The sequence below is a fragment of the Mytilus californianus genome, unplaced genomic scaffold, assembly GCF_021869535.1.
Source record: "Mytilus californianus isolate M0D057914Y unplaced genomic scaffold, xbMytCali1.0.p SCAF_11, whole genome shotgun sequence".
In the NCBI taxonomy this organism is placed as follows: Eukaryota; Metazoa; Mollusca; class Bivalvia; order Mytilida; family Mytilidae; genus Mytilus; species Mytilus californianus.
This window is the reverse complement of record NW_026262593.1, coordinates 2,337,341-2,350,991: the sequence shown is the minus strand read 5'-3', so window position 1 is coordinate 2,350,991 and position 13,651 is coordinate 2,337,341. Positions and strand designations below refer to the sequence as shown.

At 33.2% G+C, this 13,651-nt stretch overlaps 1 protein-coding gene and 1 long non-coding RNA gene across 10 annotated transcripts in view; both read right to left on the bottom strand.

The window, feature by feature from the left end:
- Positions 1-13,412, bottom strand: part of LOC127719355 (rap1 GTPase-activating protein 1-like) — a 145,316-nt gene extending 131,904 nt beyond the window's left edge. For all 9 annotated transcript variants that reach the window (XM_052225428.1, XM_052225436.1, XM_052225434.1 and 6 more), the window contains exons 1-2: positions 13,289-13,412; positions 8,719-9,055 (exon numbers count right to left, since the gene is read on the bottom strand). In XM_052225428.1, coding sequence (XP_052081388.1) covers positions 8,719-9,055; positions 13,289-13,337 — 386 coding nt within the window. In that variant the 5' untranslated portion in view covers positions 13,338-13,412. The remainder of the gene's footprint in view (positions 1-8,718; positions 9,056-13,288) is intronic.
- Positions 5,394-7,442, bottom strand: LOC127719363 (uncharacterized). The gene is made up of 3 exons (XR_007990235.1): positions 5,755-7,442; positions 5,624-5,711; positions 5,394-5,580 (listed from the first exon to the last, which is right to left on the bottom strand). It is a non-coding gene; the product is annotated as an uncharacterized LOC127719363 (long non-coding RNA).
- Positions 13,413-13,651: the final 239 nt, after the last annotated feature.

The following is a 13,651-nucleotide window of genomic DNA, read 5'->3' as shown; positions in this document are numbered from 1 at the left end:
ACAATGTATATCACAATCAATATACCAATAAATCCAAAACTATTAAATTTTTATTTTCTCTTTTTCACAATTAAAATCCTCTCCACCATGGGGTAGCTATCTTATATCATAAGGAGAAAATTTCTCAACACTTTTAAATCCTATTAAATTTATTTTACAGAGACATATAAATGCACAAAAATTTAACCAATTTGGTTTTTCTTTAAACCAAAAAGCCTAATAGTTTTTGTAGATATTTACAATCACATTTAATTGAATTGGTCTATTAGAATTCTAAGCTTTCTTCCATTATTGTGACTTATTAAGATATTTTTTAGAATTTTTCTCCGGATGAGAGTTTTTTCTCATCCTGAATACCTTGCAATGACTTCTTAGATCATAATCTGTTTCTTTTATTTCACTTTTTTGATAAATATAAGAATTTCTTCAATGTATCGTTTCCTGTTGTCCACAGCATCAATTATTCAATTTTCCTTCTTTTTTTTTCTACTTCAAGATCCATGCTAACTGTCACTTTGGGAGATTCTCAATCAATACACAAATAAATAAACAACTTATCAATTAACCAGATAATTATATTAAAACATGATTCATAGAACCAGATATTTTTTCCATTTCATTAATCACAACCTATATCAAACACCTATAATATAAATATTATTAGTCAGCAGTGCTCCTCCTTATCTCATGCCAGATTTATTTTTTTCTTTTCTATCTGACATCAGAACCATCTTTCATCAAGGTAATAGAGAAGTCAGTGCATCTGCTATGGAAGATTGTATGACATAAACTGATCAAAAGATTGCAGCATCATGTAATCAATACAATTAATGTCCACCATGCCCCCCCAACACAAAGCATACTGTGAACCTATTTATTTTGCATTTAACTTCAAGGGGGGGGGGGTTTTCCTAAAAAAATATTGTGATCCCCTATTTGATGAAAAAAAATATTGTGGTCAAGCAGATGACAAAAAAAAAAATTCTGAATCGAGATTTTCCCCATACCTTATAGTGTTAAATTTTGCAAAAAATAATTTGATTGATAGCGTAGAAAAACAAAAAATGTTCTGACTCATACAAAAAACCATAACCACCCCTTGAAGTTAAATGGTTGCTCCCTTAAGCTGTTTCACATGCTTATGAAGTATATTTTCTTACCGGCTCTTTTTAAAAAAGACATATGAATATTGTTATTGCTTTTAAATCATTATACAGATTTTGCTCTTACCCGAATAATTCAGTCGTTATAGGTGTTTAACACCACTTTTAGCCAATGTTTGCTATTTCATGGCGGCCAGTTTTTATTAGTGGAGGAAGCCTGAGACTATGCCCGGAAAAAGCCACCGACCCTTGGTAGGAAAACTGACAATCATAGTCAATTAAGATTGGAGTTGATTGCACCCTCACATGCGGGACTCCAACTCACAACCTCATTAATTGTTGTCAGGCTAGTGATACAGTAGTTGGACTACTTAGACCACTCGGCCACCTATATAGAAAATAAAAGTTTTCACTTTTCTTGTTTAAATCCTCCATCGATATTTATTTAACGAACAGTATTTTCTGATATTTGGCAAAGTCAAGACATTTGTATTGCAATGGAACATCCATGTATTTTAAAGTAATCTTCGGGTGAATTAAGTCTCAGGAAAACATTTACCACTTTTAACACATTATAATTATCAGTCCCATCTGCTTTTTATTTATCCATTACTATTTTTATTTTATTTTTGTTTACATCTGTAAAGTGTTTCTAATCAGTATATGATGTTTACAGTAAACCAATTCTTTCAAAATATATTGAATCAAACAGATATGTAATATTAAGCAATATTCTCCATTATGAAGCCTAAACACTGGCACCAAAACACTTTATCTTCAGTTATAAAAAGTTGTTGTAAAGAACAACTGAGACATTAATATGCAATATTCGATACCACGTAAAACATGTGGTACTAATTACAGGTAGATGAAGGTCACATCTGGGACCAATCTCACAAGTCTTCATGTCCAATAATACTATCATAACAAAATAGTAGCCTAAGGATGTCAATCAGCATCCAGATTGTTACTGTGAAGGACATGGTTGACATGTAGTACAACATATCAACAATGAGATTAAAACATGGTGAGATTGCTGACAATTTTTATCTAAGAAAACATCACAAATGTTTATCATCCCACAAAATACAATTACCCCAGTACAGTATGGTAGTACTAGAAATGTTCATGCTGTTTGGAAAATAAACTCTCTTCATGCATTCACACACCGTGTCAGGTCTGAGACATAACCAGTTCTTAATGTCTATTTTTCAGTTTCAGTTTATCCCTTCATAAAAAGACTTTGGTGTGATTTAAAAAATTTGACATAATCTATCATGTAGAAACTTATATATTGCTTGAATCCTTTAAGATTTTTTAGAACATCAAATTCAAAATAACAAAAAAATTGTTTACAGTATGTCACCTGCAGTGTCTTGAAATTATTAAAACAGAATCTAGCAAGTCCATGGTTTGGTATGGGAAACAAGAAGTACAATAGGATGTTCTGTAGATGGATAGACTTGCCTGAATTCTGTCCAGCCATTTACAAGGCGTTGTCGATTAAGGAAGTGTGACACAAGTGAAGATTTAGGACATTATAGGTGATTCCTATACGTGGCTACAGTTGATACAGTTGTTGATTAAGGAAGTGTGACACAAGTGAAGATTTAGGACATTATAGGTGATTCCTATATGTGGCTACAGTTGATACAGTTGTTGATTAAGGAAGTGTGACACAAGTGAAGATTTAGGACATTATAGGTGATTCCTATATGTGGCTACAGTTGATACAGTTGTTGATTAAGGAAGTGTGACACAAGTGAAGATTTAGGACATTATAGGTGATTCCTATATGTGGCTACAGTTGATACAATTGTTGATTAAGGAAGTGTGACACAAGTGAAGATTTAGGACATTATAGGTGATTCCTATATGTGGCTACAGTTGATACAGTTGTTGATTAAGGAAGTGTGACACAAGTGAAGATTTAGGACATTATAGGTGATTCCTATATGTGGCTACAGTTGATACAGTTGTTGATTAAGGAAGTGTGACACAAGTGAAGATTTAGGACATTATAGGTGATTCCTATATGTGGCTACAGTTGATACAGTTGTTGATTAAGGAAGTGTGACACAAGTGAAGATTTAGGACATTATAGGTGATTCCTATATGTGGCTACAGTTGATACAGTTGTTGATTAAGGAAGTGTGACACAAGTGAAGATTTAGGACATTATAGGTGATTCCTATATGTGGCTACAGTTGATACAATTGTTGATTAAGGAAGTGTGACACAAGTGAAGATTTAGGACATTATAGGTGATTCCTATATGTGGCTACAGTTGATACAGTTGTTGATTAAGGAAGTGTGACACAAGTGAAGATTTAGGACATTATAGGTGATTCCTATATGTGGCTACAGTTGATACAGTTGTTGATTAAGGAAGTGTGACACAAGTGAAGATTTAGGACATTATAGGTGATTCCTATATGTGGCTACAGTTGATACAGTTGTTGATTAAGGAAGTGTGACACAAGTGAAGATTTAGGACATTATAGGTGATTCCTATATGTGGCTACAGTTGATACAGTTGTTGATTAAGGAAGTGTGACACAAGTGAAGATTTAGGACATTATAGGTGATTCCTATATGTGGCTACAGTTGATACAGTTGTTGATTAAGGAAGTGTGACACAAGTGAAGATTTAGGACATTATAGGTGATTCCTATATGTGGCTACAGTTGATACAGTTGTTGATTAAGGAAGTGTGACACAAGTGAAGATTTAGGACATTATAGGTGATTCCTATATGTGGCTACAGTTGATACAATTGTTGATTAAGGAAGTGTGACACAAGTGAAGATTTAGGACATTATAGGTGATTCCTATATGTGGCTACAGTTGATACAGTTGTTGATTAAGGAAGTGTGACACAAGTGAAGATTTAGGACATTATAGGTGATTCCTATATGTGGCTACAGTTGATACAGTTGTTGATTAAGGAAGTGTGACACAAGTGAAGATTTAGGACATTATAGGTGATTCCTATATGTGGCTACAGTTGATACAGTTGTTGATTAAGGAAGTGTGACACAAGTGAAGATTTAGGACATTATAGGTGATTCCTATATGTGGCTACAGTTGATACAGTTGTTGATTAAGGAAGTGTGACACAAGTGAAGATTTAGGACATTATAGGTGATTCCTATATGTGGCTACAGTTGATACAATTGTTGATTAAGGAAGTGTGACACAAGTGAAGATTTAGGACATTATAGGTGATTCCTATATGTGGCTACAGTTGATACAGTTGTTGATTAAGGAAGTGTGACACAAGTGAAGATTTAGGACATTATAGGTGATTCCTATATGTGGCTACAGTTGATACAGTTGTTGATTAAGGAAGTGTGACACAAGTGAAGATTTAGGACATTATAGGTGATTCCTATATGTGGCTACAGTTGATACAGTTGTTGATTAAGGAAGTGTGACACAAGTGAAGATTTAGGACATTATAGGTGATTCCTATATGTGGCTACAGTTGATACAGTTGTTGATTAAGGAAGTGTGACACAAGTGAAGATTTAGTACATTATAGGTGATTCCTATACGTGGCTACAGTTGATACAGTTGTTGATTATAGGAAGTGTGACACAAGTGAAGATTTAGGACATTATAGGTGATGCCTATATGTGGCTACAGTTGATACAGTTGTTGATTAAGGAAGTGTGACACAAGTGAAGATTTAGGACATTATAGGTGATTCCTATACGTGGCTACAGTTGATACAGTTGTTGATTATAGGAAGTGTGACACAAGTGAAGATTTAGGACATTATAGGTGATGCCTATATGTGGCTACAGTTGATACAGTTGTTGATTAAGGAAGTGTGACACAAGTGAAGATTTAGGACATTATAGGTGATTCCTATACGTGGCTACAGTTGATACAGTTGTTGATTATAGGAAGTGTGACACAAGTGAAGATTTAGGACATTATAGGTGATGCCTATATGTGGCTACAGTTGATACAGTTGTTGATTAAGGAAGTGTGACACAAGTGAAGACTTAGGACATTATAGGTGATGCCTATATGTGGCTACAGTTGATACAGTTGTTGATTATAGGAAGTGTGACACAAGTGAAGATTTAGGACATTATAGGTGATGCCTATATGTGGCTACAGTTGATACAGTTGTTGATTATAGGAAGTGTGACACAAGTGAAGATTTAGGACATTATAGGTGATGCCTATATGTGGCTACAGTTGTTACAAACATAATGAGGAAAAACAAAATGTTCAACTATATATAACTCATGATTCTCTGTCATAAAGACCCCCAAAAACTGAAGTACCTACTTATAATCCTCTGTGATAAAGACCCTCAAAACTCCAATACCTTCTCAAGATCCTCTGTAATAAAGACCCTCAAAACTCAAATACCTTCTCATGATCCTCTGTAATAAAGACCCCCAAAAGTCAAATACCTTCTCATGATCCTCTGTCATAAAGACCCCCAAAAGTCAAATACCTTCTCATGATCCTCTGTCATAAAGACCCCAAAACTAAAATACCTTCTCATGATCCTCTGTAATAAAGACCCCCAAAAGTCAAATACCTTCTCATGATCCTCTGTCATAAAGACCCCCAAAAGTCAAATACCTTCTCATGATCCTCTGTCATAAAGACCCCAAAACTAAAATACCTTCTCATGATCCTCTGTAATAAAGACCCCCAAAAGTCAAATACCTTCTCATGATCCTCTGTCATAAAGACCCCCAAAACTCAAATACCTTCTCATGATCCTCTGTCATAAAGACCCCCAAAAAGTCAAATACCTTCTCATGATCCTCTGTCATAAAGACCCCCAAAAAGTCAAATACCTGTACTTTGTAAATTTAACATTAGTACAACAAGAGCTCACAAAATATTCATTTTTCAATATGATTTCATTAATTCATTAGAACAAACAATTTCAAGTAATAAATCATATCTTAACACTGCAAAAAACTAATTCAGATTGAATATAATAAATAGTTATTTATTTTTCTAAATAAATGCATACTATGAAATTCCTCATCTGCAGAAAAAATATTTATTGATTAAAATGTACTGTCATAAGGAGGAAAGAGTTATCTACCATGCATACATCAAAGTAACACATAGTGGGCAAGATTTTAAGATTTGCTTACAATACCTTTTACATTTCTAATCAAATCAAAGTTTTAGATTGGCTATTTAATGTTATCCACCCTTAATAAATTAAGTAAAACTGATTATCTCCCATTAATAAAACTGTAAAGGGAAAGGCTAGCCTGGGATCCTGGCTCACTGCTCGACAGTAGAGCCAGGCGGAATACAACAACATGGTTCTGTCAATTGGATGTTAGAATGATGCATCTTGGGATAGCTTCATTTCTTGACACATGGCGGGAAATATTTATATTGCCACAAATTTATTGAAAACTATTTTTATTTTAATATGAAATGCAAATTTCGAAAACTTTAACAAATATAATCCAAGCGTTGTTGATTAACATCGTGAATCAACAGTTAATTTACAATCCGATCGATATATTCCTTGATTATAAAATACGCGCATGCGCAGTAATTCAGTCCTGTTCAGCGCTGATAGTTGGTCACGTGGATTGTATTACGCCTGGCCCTATCGACGAAGTATTAGATTGGGTCAGGATGCCAGGCTAAGGGAAAGGCATGAGAAAAAAGCTTGAAAAAAAACTTTTTCTTTTTTTTTTCTTATACCTTTCTTTACAATTTTAATTTCATAACTGGAGAATATCAACAAATAGTTTTTTACAAACAAGTACATGTATACTGTTTTAGAGCAGTATTTCCAAATCATGTGAATTGTGAATTATGTGGTTTTCTATATTTTTTTAAAGTATGCTCCTTTTACACAGTCTTTTGTGACTGAGTTATTCTACTATTACATGTAATGACATTTGATTATCATTGTCTTAAAAATAAGTTTTAAATGATCTGTGATGACCTTTTCTGACCTGGTCATTTGTAGAAAATGACATATAAGCATTCATCTAAATAGCTTTACTCAAAAGAATTATCTCTATTTGAAAAGCTATAAAATAACTCTAGTTTCCACACATTGTTACATGTTGGTAATCTTATATAATCATTTCCAGCACATTTTAAAAGATATTTGATTTGTATGTATCTTCATTTAAGGCAAAAATCTATGTCCTTACCAAGCATATGATACTAGACAATTAGACATTTCCTGTAACTAAGACCTAGTAGATATATAGGCTATTTGTATTAAATGATTGACCTGAAATTGTTTGTGATATATCTAATAATAATCATCCTCATCTTCTACACTATTTAACTGTCAAAGATAACCAGATAAGCTATACCTCTAAGTGACACTTTACACAGTACAACTTACTAATGGTTGGTTTTTGGGAATTTAAATTTCAGAAGATTGTGAATGTACTATTTCTATAAATAAAAAGTGTTGAAGCCTCACTACCTATCAAGATGGATTTTATATCATAAAATTGCACAAGTTATGTATTCCTTACAAAATAAATGGAGAATGTGTCCATGGGACACAGATGGATACCCCCCCTTGCATTATAAACATTATAAAGGGACGCCACCCAAATTCGAACTTGATCTGAGTTTTGTGGTAACAAGCATAATGTATGTAAGATTCATAACATTTGGTTGAGGCAAACTTAAGTTAGAGAACGGAAACAAAAAATTTTGCAATTTTGCCATTAGTAAAGGGGCATAACGGTAAAAGTGACACCACCCAATTTTCGAACTTGATCTGTGTTTTGTGGTAATAAGCTTTTGTATAAGATTTACAACATTTGGTTGAGGCAAACTAAAGTTAGAGAACAGAAACGAAAAATTCAGCAATTTTTATGTGTATGAAGGGGCATAACTCATGAACGGTAAAAGTGACGCCACCCAATTTTCGAACTTGATCTGTGTTTTGTGGTAATAAGCTTTTGTATAAGTTTTATAACATTTGGTTGAGGCAAACTAAAGAGAAGAGAAACCAATTTTGGAGACGTATGCGGTGGACGGATGGGACAGACAAGGGTAACACTTATTGCCCCTTCCCCTATTGGCGGGGGCTTAAAATTAAAAAAATCCTTACTTTTTCATTATATCCTGAAAGAATATTGGAATAAATTCTGACTTCATATCATCTCATTGAGTGGACAACAGAAGCCATGATAATGTTCAGATCTGGACAAACGTAGGATTGGGAATGATCTCACCAAAGAATATTATACTCCAGCCCCTTAATACTTTTAGTATACTAAAATCCTCAGAAAGTGTTCTTCATTTGTTAAAGTAAAATATCCATCTAGCAGACTAGGAGGAGTTGTCCTAAGAAGAGACTGTTACCACATATTGCAATATCTAAGTAAATTCCATTATCCCCCTTTATTCACCCCATGTTGCATCAGATTATATTCCTTTATGTACATCCTCAGGTCTACAACTATGTAAAGTTTCATCAATATCTGAACAGCTGTTTAGGAGTTGCACGGAGGGACAGACAGACAGACAGAATGGGGATTGATGAACGATGATTCCTTTAAACACAAAAAACTTTAGTTGAGTAAAAATTGGACACCTTTATCTATTGTAAAAATATAGGTTAAGTACTTACATAGAACATTTGAAGCACATCGGATGGTACACATCTCTTATATCACCAGCACGCTTCATAGAGATTCTCTTCTCGTCTTTTATTGGAAACCCACATCCTGAACATTTCTCATCATTCTGAGACCGATTGAAGATACTACGTCTTAATAAAGACGGAGAGAAACTCTTCCTTGGGAGTCCTGGAGATCGTGATTTCTGAGGTGTTGTTGGTAAACTAGGGGACTTTTCACTTGATATTTTAGGATCATCATAAAGTGACAATGGTCTATGGCTGAATGTTCGTTTTACAGATCTCAGCGACACATTAGAGGCATCAGAGTCTGGGTCATATACGTCCCCTGAAAAAGAGTAAATTCATTACATCTGATGATGGCTTAGCTGCAAAACTGTAAATCTAATGGTTCTTATTAAGTTTTCTGAATTGTGTTGAGGTCAGCAAATTGTCAAAATGAGGACCTAAGAGCTACAATGCCTCAGCTAATACTCGCTGTAACCATTGAATTGTGTTATCAAAATTTGAAATGCCAATAATTTAAGTTTTAATTGATAACAAACAAGATTGCACACTTTGTCTTGCTAAGCATACCCCCACTGGTCATTGAAATTATCAAAAAAACAGGAAGTAAGCATTCAACAGATCCAGAGAGCCTACAAACAAGTCAACTCATCACTGATATTAGCTGCTGACCAAATATCATGTTATTCTGTTATGCAGTATTTTTAGAAAAGTGTGACAAAAATATTTTTGTTTTAATTCAGCATGTTGAAAAATTCAAAGTATCCACAAACAGGTTTTGGGAGCCAACAGATCTAAAAGGCACTCATAAGTCTTACAAGTGAGAGGTTTAGCTAGCTATAAAACCTGGTTTTGGGAGCCAACAGATCTAAAAGGCACTCATAAGTCTTACAAGTGAGAGGTTTAGCTAGCTATAAAAAAACAGGTTTAATCCACCATTTTCTATATAAGGAAATGCCTGTACCAAGTCAGGAATATGACAGTTTTCCATTCGTTAGATGTGTTTGAGCTTTTGATTTTGCCATTTTATAAAGGACTTTCTGTTTTGAATTTCCCTTGGAGTTCGGTATTTTTGTTATTTTACGTTTTACAAGACATTAATGGCAAGCTGTTTACTTAAATAGAAGTCATTCTGTTCAGTAGTGGTGGAGAAATGTGTGACAAAAATTTTAATTTAAATCAATATATAAAAATATTTTAAGTATTGACAAACAAGAAAAAGATGTCGGACAGACATGTTATCACACAATTTATAACAATTCATCACTGTCAAGCTGCTGATCAATATGAAGTCAGTGGTTCCTGAGAAAAGTATGACAAAAATATTAGTTGGAGGAACGGACAGACAGACACAAAAGATGATTGCAATATAGCCCCCACTTTTAGAATGGGGTTAAAATATGACATTATATTTTTAACCACACTTTTAATTGTAATCGTTTTATAATTTTTCAAAAATTTTAAACAATAGATTAACTATTTGAACATCTTTAGTAAAAGGAAGTGAGCTCTTTCCTTTATTTATAGTTTATTGTTACATTTAATTTTGCTACTCCCTTTTTTTTCGTGTTTTTTTTTATTTACCAATATAAATCTACATCAGAGTTTACACATTTAGTTTTTTGTTTTCTGATTAACAATATAAATTTTTACAAAATGTTAAATTTTCCATCCTTTAAAAAAATAATCTTATTTATTTGCATGGATCAACACCTTGATATTGCTGATTAACAATAATTCCCCTGAAACTGAACTCATCACAATCTTCCCTACTGACTCCAGCATCCCTACTAAGTCTTACATCTGCAACATCATGGCAGGTGAGACAAAAATATTTATGCAGTTATAAAATAATATCCAGTACAATTATCGTACTCAGACTCAGAATTCAACCAATCATAATACTAGATTTGGTGTTTCTAGCACAAATTTTATACACTGATTACTGAGTAAATGTTTTATGACTGATGGCCCAGGACTAGAGACTCAGGTGGCATTATAGTTTAAAATAATTTTCAGATGATAATTTGAACTTGATAAATTCAATATAGAATAATTAGATTTACCATTGGGCTTTTAAGTCTCAACTTTTTCAGTTGAACTTTTTATTTTTTCGGATTACGAAATGCAGCATTGTAGTATAAATGGGGTAAAAAACATTGCATTATTTCGAAGCATTAATTTGACATTTTAATTGTATTTAATTTTTCAACTAAAACCTGTGATTATTGCAATAGCTGCCCGTTTTCAAACCCATCACATAAATTATAACTCAAGATAACATATAAGAGTTGTTCCCTGAGTATTACTTATACCTATAAAAATCAGAAGATGTGGTATGATTGCCAATGAGACAACTCTCCACAAGAGACCAAATGAAACAGAAATTAACAACTATAGGTCACTGTACAGCCTTCAACAATGAGAAAAGCCCATACTGCATAAAATTGGCCCCGAAATGACAAATGTAAAACTATTCAAACGAGGGCGGGTTAAAAATGTTAGTGGGGGCCCAACTCTCCCCCTAACCTGGGACAGAGGTGTAACAGTACAACATATGAACAAACTATAAAAATCAGTTGAAAAGGACTTAACTCATCAAATAGCTACAAAGCAAAAACAAGCAACAAAAACACAGAGGGTACTTATATATCCCAACAACAACCAACATTTGTGTATAACAGGTTTAAATATTATAAATTTTGGACTGTAACACTGGTCTTAAATTTATAATTTTTTTATTGTTTTGGCTATAACAATTCTAAGGCTATATGTTTTAGACGTTTACAGGTATAAGTTTTTTTTTTCTATTTTTAACTGTTGCATGTCTACAATTTGCAAAGCTTTAGGGTCGATATGAATAATGTTTCAACAAGCAAATATTCTAAAGGGAAAGCACTTAAATATGCTGTTGTATACCGGTAAATATCTTCAGTCGAGAGGAAAAACAACTTTCCTTTTTCTTGTTATCAGTTTTTCAAGTGTAATGTGTTCAGTAAGCATAGAATTTTTTTATTTCATTTTTAAATTGAAAAAAGAATTTTCCCTTTTGTTATTTGAGTCTTCAATAGTTGACTATACAGCATGGGTTTTGCTCATTGTTGAAGGTTGTGCAGATTGACCTATAGTTGCTCACATCAACATAATTTGGATTTTGGTGGACAATTGTCTCGACGACGACAAGGTTTTTTTTTAACGACCTTGACTACCCATGAGGGTCTTGCACGGTCTCACTGGCAATCATAACACATCTTCTTTATATATATACATTTCAAACAATTGTGCCAAATGTCCTTTTCTTCAAATATAAAAATAAGATGTGGTATGATTGCTAATGAGACAACAATAATCCACCAAAGTTCAAATGAAGTGGATGTAAACCCCCCAAAATCAATCATATCACAAATATAAAGCATGTGCAGAAGAGTCTTCATCAGTGTGTTGATTGATTGATTGGTATTTAACACCACTATCAGCACTATTGTGCTTTTTAATGGCCGTCAGTTTTTATTGGTGGAGGAAGCCAGAGTGCCCGGAGAGAACCATAACCTTTTGGTAGGAAAACTGACAATCCTGGTTAATTGAGATTGGGAGTCTAACGCACCTGCTATGTGCGGGATTTGAACGCACAACCTCAGTGTTGACAGGCTAGTGATACAGTAGTTCAACTACTTAGACCACTCGGCCACAGAGTGTAAAAAAATACATTAGTGCACACCCTGAAATGTTATGCCTGCTTTATTTATAATGATTGAATGACTCGTGTAAATCTGATATATAACATACTAGAAAAAAATTCAGTATTCAAATCCTTATTTTGATGAAATTTGACCAAATTGACTGTAATAGTGAAATATTATTTTTTATACTGTGAAACAAACAAAAATCATAGTTTATAGTTTGTCGAATTAGTTTTAACTAATGCCCCATTTAAATCTGAACCTGCTAAGGCACTGTTTTGGTATGGAAAACCCCAATATCATTCAGTTGAAAAATAAAATAACAGGTGCACATCTCCTTGTCCTGTTGAAGAATTAGTGCATACATGTATTTGGTTGAATTCTGTCTGGCAATTTTCAAAGAGTTATGGCTTAATTAAGCGTATTGCAGAAGTGAGACCTATACAGCTTTGCTTATTGCAAGATTTTTGTAAGTTTGGCAGAGACCTTTAAATTACAACATCTAATGTCCTACAAGACTTTTGTAAGTTTGCCAGGGACCTTTAAGTTACATCATCTAATGTCCTACAAGACTTTAGCAAGTTTGGAAGGGACTTCACAGATTAAATCAAGTGCTATTCAATTTGGCATTTAAAAATTACCATAAGCACTTTTCTATTCCAGACACAATAAATTAGATATATCAATGTGTACATGTTTACATGATAAAACCCATATGTATGGTATACATCAATCAGAAACAATCCTATAGACACATTCATCCTTATATAGATTTTAGATCATTTTTTATTCTAGATTTTTAACCACATAATCTAATCTTCAATATTACATATACTAAATGCGATTATAAGTATTATTTCTATTTCAGAACTTGCCTGTTAATGATGAAGTTTTCCGCAATGGAAATTTTGTGTTTTTGAACATTCCAATCAATGTTATTATTTATTTGCTAATACTCCGTTTTTTCTCTCAATGAATTTAACCCAGCCAACAAGTACTTTTAAATACTTTATTAAAATGTGTGAATTTTCATCAAATTATGACAAATATTTCCTACTTAAAAACCAATCCTTTAATTATCCAATGAAACAATCAGGCTTAATTTAAGGTTATCTCAAAGTAAACTGTAAAAAGGAAAAGACTTTCTATTACACAGGATACAATACCTCTTCAAGTTTTATAACTCATACTAAGGGCAATAACTCATGTAAATTTGATATGTATATAACATACTGGAA